Genomic DNA, 6,302 nt, shown 5'->3' with positions numbered 1-6,302 from the left:
ATCCTACTTCCTCACTAAAGTTTTCTCGAATAGTCTGCTTATGCTAGTAAGCTTGGATATGTAGCCCATATTTTATGAAATTAACAGAAAGGCTCTATGTTGAAAAGTCAGTCTTTCTAATTTTAAAGTGCTGTTAACATTATTTAACCATCCTGAGACAGTAGATGGCAAGGGCAATAACCGTTTTTAAAATTCCCTGTCTTCCACACAAATCAAAGTCATTTATCTTTTCTATTTTGGTGTGGAGCTCTCCCTGTCTCCAAATCAAAGATAAGATCTTCCCCACCAAAACTAGATGTAATCTGCACTGAATGTTATGTGAAGATAATATGTAGAAGCTGGGGCATCCATACTATTCTAACCTAGTTCAACCTACCTACCCCATAGGGGTACAATTAACCAGGAGGTACACTTCGGTTCAAATTTATGTACAGCTGGGGTCAGATTTAGGTGACTAAAATCAATTGGATATGAGCATATATTGATCACTCAAATATTAAATAAGGTGATCTGTGCTGAGGGAAAAATGAGAGCTACAAGTGCTGACCTCAGTCTGAAAATGGTAGTTGCCTGTATGTAAATCTTTGAGTCAATGACCAAGCATAACAAGCATAAAGCATCTAAAATCAGAACAAAATTAAAACTCCTTGTTTACATACATGTATCAAGTCAGTGAATTAGGAACCGTTAATTAGCATATAATAGAATGCATATGTATTCATTTTTAATGGCAGCCCAACACCCATGTATGCTCAAAAAGCAACTGACCCTAAGCATGCTGCAATGCATGCATTAGAAAAACCCTATGCATTGCCCTTTGGTGTGCTGTTGAGTCAGGAGCATTTTTTGGTTCATAAGCATATTAGGGCATATATTGTAAAACAATTGAGACTTTAATACCACTTTTAATTCAGAGAAACCATCTGATAGCCAAAAACTAGTTTTTCTATTTAGAGAGGCAAGCAATGGCAGCTTACATATTTCTCAAAACAAAGGGTTCCTTTTAAATAAATACCCTTCTTTTGCATTATTGAAAGACATATGGTATGTAAACACCTTTTGAGAAATATCATCATTCTCAGTAATGCTGACTGGCTATGCTGAATAAATAAAATGTCAAACATTCATATAAACTCTAATTAAATAAAACACTGCAATGAGAATAGGCAAAGTAGGGTAACTGATATTTACCATTCATAAATTACTACTTTACTGTAATCTTTTTGAAAGCAATGGTTACTGCATTTTGCACATTCCAGCTTCTATAATGCAAATGATGGTGTAAACTAAATAATACCTATGCATACAGTAAATATTGTCACAAAATCCCAGAAAACGCACAATTTATTGTTTGTTAAGACGTTACAGCTTTTTCGATAAACTGAGCAAGCTTCACATCTTTTTTGGTCAACTTTCCACAGTCATGCGTAGTGAGAGTTATTTGAACCTGTAAGGATAAAACACATAAAATCGCAATCAGTGTATCTTGATCATGTGGCAGGTAAAAAAAACAAAAAACACATTAGGGTTGATTTCATGAAGGAGTATAGCGTGTTCACTTTGCTAAGTGAATTTTTACTAAGCTTAGTAAATGAGATGAAGCTGGGATGACTTTAATCATCCAATCATATATGAGAAAAAAATATATTTTTCATTTTCCTTGCACATAACTGGATATTCTAAACAAAGTACATTTTTACCGACCTTGCCCTCATTTACAAAGTCGAAATTCTATTGGCAAAGTGCTAATGATCCACTCCTTTAGTAAATCTACCCTAATGTGTTCATGTAACTTTGGTGTACATGCTCTGGAGATTTCCCTTAGGTTTACACTTAGGTTTAATGAACAACTTGGTAAAACGTTTTAAATAATACAATACATATAAAACTTTTTTATGCTTTCTAGTGGCAAAATTGTTTAGATGTCTTAACATTAGGTATTGAAGATCTTGCCTTGTTAAAGTGCACATGTGCCCAGACTGTGGACATTACATTATTGACATTTTTTTAGCAAGAAGTAAAATAAACTTAAAACAAGCCACTTCTAAACCTAATCTGCTTGTAATGTTAAATAATTTATTCTCAAAGATCTTCAAAGATCACAGAAAAAAAAGACATTTCAGTCAGTGTTAAGAGCTCAGAAACAACTGTTGTTTGTTTACATTAGAAGGTTGGCATGCTGCCAAGATTCTGGTGCAATAGAAAGTAATAGGAAAACAACAAAGATTATTCCACAATAGTTATAGCTAAGAGGTGTGTAAGGGTTTGTTTTTAAGTTCTTTTACTGCGTGTTCAGAATATGCAAATACTTTAGTTGGCAAAGTCAGGGCACGGGTTCACTTAAAGCTGTGATGGCTGCAGATATGCAAAAAAGCTGGTATGTTAAACCTAAAATCATGCTGTGCCAAACTTGCTTTAAGATCACTGTGAGATTAAGTAGTACTTAGAGTTGTACATATTTGATAGAAACTCCAGCTCAGTTAAAAACTCATAATTTATATAAAATTTTGACCAATAAAAAAATTCAAATGTATTTGTTATTGTACAGTCAGCCATAATTTTCTGTAACTACCCAAAAATTCTAAATCCTCTGCCTTTCAGTCTTGACAGTATTGTGGTTTCAGACAATATTTTTTAGAAATGTTCCACCCTGCTCCTTGCTATCTTTTCCCAAAGTCTGCACACTATAACAACATATAGCAAATATAGTATTGCATGGTGTCTGGCATCTGTGGCAATAACCTTCAACCCCTTCATGACCGAGGCCTTTTTTTTTTGCACCTATGTTATAATCCACATTTTAGGCCTGAAAATTGCTTAAAACCCCAACATATATTTTCCAAAAACCAAGACCGTATAGAACAAAATTGTGGTAGTTGCAATTTTTTATGTTGCATGATATTGGCGCAACTCTTTATCAAACCCCAAATTTTAGTGAAAAATGCACTTAAATGCCCCAAAACAAAATAAAATACCAATTATTTAATAAAATATGAAAGGTGAGGTTACAATGAGTAAATACATACCCAACATGCCCAGGTTAAAAATTGTATGCGTCCGTGAAACTGCGACAAAATTCAGTACCCCAAAAAGACGCTTCAAAAGCGTCCCCTGCAGGTCCTCAGATTAGCGGTACGCATAAATATTGGCACTATAATTATTGCTCTCACTCTGGCATGCACAGAGATACCCAACATGTGTAGCGCGATCATCGTTTTCATACATAGGCGCATCCGCAGCGTGTTTACGTGAAGACGCACATGCTCGCGTGCACGGGGTACTTTAACATTTTTGTTTTATTATTTTTACATTTATTTCATTTGATATTGTTTTTCAAAACTGTTTTTTTTTTCACTTTAATTGCCATCACATAGGGGGGCTTACAGGCCCCCCACGTGATAGCATATTGGCAGGGACAGGTACTCATTAAGGTGATACTGGGGGTCCAAAAGACCCCTAGTATCACCATCACACTCTAAATAAGCTACTGAAGTGCAGATCACACTTCAATAGCATATTGCTGGGCTTCAGGAGCCCAGCATTGACAGCTATGGGACCGGACGTGATGTAATCTGCATCTCTCCCGGTCCCATAGTGCGGGAGGAGATCGGTAAAAGGACATTCCCCAATCTACTCCCCGGCTTTCCACTGACACCCATGATGCTGGTCCCGGGATCGTAGGAAGGGCAGCGGAGCCCGGGAAACACGGTGGGGTTGTCAGATGGGGGTGGGCAGTTTACTGTAGAAGCGAGCTGATGCGCCAGAATCGCTTCTATTGTAAAGCCGGCAGTCGGCTTTACAAATGTAAACAGAGTCCCGGCGGCTAAAGTCTGTTTAAACAGGCCCGATAAAGTGGTTAAAAGTACTTTACTAAAAATAAAATGCATAGTGGCATAAAGCATCACACGACTACATGGATAAAGTGGTATAGTGGTTCTTATTATAATACTGGGAGTGCCTAAGTACTTATTAAAAGGCACAGAACATACTTCTTTGCATTAAAGGAGAACTATGAGATGAGTGATTTCCACTCACCTCATAGTTCTAGCCGACCTGTGACAATGAGACTGTCACAGGTCGGCTCAGTAGATCGGGAGGTGAGCGAACACATACCAGGTTCGCTCACCTCTCGATCCTGTCACGGCTCTCTGCCGTGACAGGGGCTGGATTCCCCTCTTCCCGCTCCGATCTGCCAGCGCTGACTGGCGGAATGGACGTGGGAGGGGGCGGGTACAGATGGCTCTGCCTCTAGATAGGCAGAGCCAGCTGTCACTCACGCAGCTGGGCGGATCCCGTCATCTACGTCGGGATCTGCTCCGGCTGCAGCGTCTCAGTATACCGCGAGCTGTAGCTCGCGGTATACTGAGCTTAGGGTAACGGGAGGACGCTAGTTTGTGTCCTCCCGTTACCCTAAGGAGAACTATGGGCAAAAACAGATTTGACATTTAATCTTCAATTGATTTGACATGTGCACTGACATGGCCCATCTCAACATTTACATGGAAGAAACAGGAAAGGATCTGCAATAAAATATTACAATTTTTTTAATGTAAATAATTCATCCGATGGGGATTTTTTTTTCTAAAGAAACAAAATGGAGTTTCAATAGAATGTATGCATTTCAACAGAAGTGTAAACATACATTCTTAAAAATTGATACGAAGAATAATGGCTGTTTTTAAAATGTTATAGAAGCAGCTAGAAGGTGTTCCTGTGCTGAAATGTACAACTAAATATGCTGATAGTACAGAGGTGACAAATCCATCCTGACAGACGACAATGATTACTATGCCATAATCTTAAAGTGTGGCAGCACAGAACCTTGTAAGTCTGAGCACAGCAAGTCTTAGCAGGAAGCCTTATTCCCATTTGAGCTACAAAACCCAGTAAAGTGATACCTTGAAAAAATGCAACATTGGTTTAACGCTCAGGTGATGGAATATAAATGTAATGAATTACCTTGTTGTACACATTAAACCATTCTGGGTGGTGATTCATTTTTTCTGCTTGCAGGGCCACACGAGTCATAAATCCAAAGGCCTGTAGGAAAAGAAACAAAAATAGTACGGACGTTAGGCTAACATTGAGACACCGTTAATGGCAGCGTTTCTGCCTGTTTGGCTTGTACAAGTGACACGTACAGTTTTTTCTAGTGCGCTCAAGAGAGACATTTTGAACTGTGAGTACAGTTCTGCAAACTCTCTGTAAATGCCCTCCAGTGCTGAAGGTCAGTATAAAATAAATATATTGCCCAGACAGTGCTGAAAGGCTTTAAAGCTGTATTTATTAGATTGATGACTTGTTGCATTATTATTATTATTATCATCTTTATTAAGAATTCACCATCTTTTTAAAAAAATGTAAAGTCATAAACAATGACAACAATGTTCTTTTTTTTCATCTGTGCTTGCATCTCAGCACTGTTGATCTTGTCCAGAACCTTTGCAGCATCTGTTTAGATGTGTACACATCAGCTGCCTATCATTGCTCAAGGTGGGCTTCTAATGGAGACAATAGTGGAACATGCCTTGCACAATAATTATCAGCACGGCTGATTTTAATGTCCATCAGAAGCACCAGTAACAGCAGTAAAAATATAGAAGAGCAATTGGGGCAGAAAGAACCGAACAAGAAACTGCATTACAATGCATTTTTTTAATTAAAGTTGCAGATTCAAAGATTAAAAATTACTTTTAAAGCACATTAACCACTTGCAGACCGGAGTAATAAACCCCCTTCCTGCCCAGGCCATATTTCAGTATTCAGCGCTGCGGTACTTTGACTGACATTTATTCTGTCATGCAACGCTGTACTGAAATTAATTTTGTAACATTTTTTAGGGACAGATAGAGCTTTCTTTTGGTGGTATTTATTTTTTACTATATAATGAAAAAAAAGTTTTCCCTACTTTATGTTATAAAACATTTATCAGCACCCACATTTTTGGTAAAATATAAAACTACGGGGTCATGTCGGGTAAATAGACACCAAACATGTCAAGCTTTAAAATTGCGCGCACCCGCAAAATTGAAAAAAAACTACCATGCCTAAAATTGTCCATAGGAGACACTTTAACCCTTTCGCTGCCAAGGACGTACGTCGTACGGAGCTACAAAAGTGCTTCCAGCTGGCCAGCTCAGTACGTCGTACGGACCTGGCATTTACAGTTCTACTATAAGCTGATGGTCGCTTTAGCGACCATCAGCTTATAGTAGAACTGTTCAGCAGACTGTCCCCTTTAAATTAATAGCTGTCATCAGCGGCTCACAAGCCGCTGATGACCGCTAATTTTAAAAATACCG

The 6,302-nt window shown here is 38.2% G+C and overlaps 1 protein-coding gene across 1 annotated transcript in view; it reads right to left on the bottom strand.

Moving 5' to 3' along the window:
- Positions 1-1,321: 1,321 nt before the first annotated feature.
- PCBD2 (pterin-4 alpha-carbinolamine dehydratase 2) overlaps positions 1,322-6,302 on the bottom strand; it is a 183,476-nt gene continuing 178,495 nt past the window's right edge. The window contains exons 3-4 of the mRNA XM_018565307.1: positions 4,960-5,040; positions 1,322-1,447 (exon numbers count right to left, since the gene is read on the bottom strand). Coding sequence (XP_018420809.1) covers positions 1,355-1,447; positions 4,960-5,040 — 174 coding nt within the window. The 3' untranslated portion in view covers positions 1,322-1,354. The remainder of the gene's footprint in view (positions 1,448-4,959; positions 5,041-6,302) is intronic.

The sequence above is a fragment of the Nanorana parkeri genome, unplaced genomic scaffold, assembly GCF_000935625.1.
Source record: "Nanorana parkeri isolate BGI_ZX_2015 unplaced genomic scaffold, ASM93562v1 scaffold831, whole genome shotgun sequence".
NCBI lineage: Eukaryota > Metazoa > Chordata > Amphibia > Anura > Dicroglossidae > Nanorana > Nanorana parkeri.
Note: the sequence above shows the minus strand (reverse complement) of the source record. Positions and strands in the feature narration are given on the sequence as shown.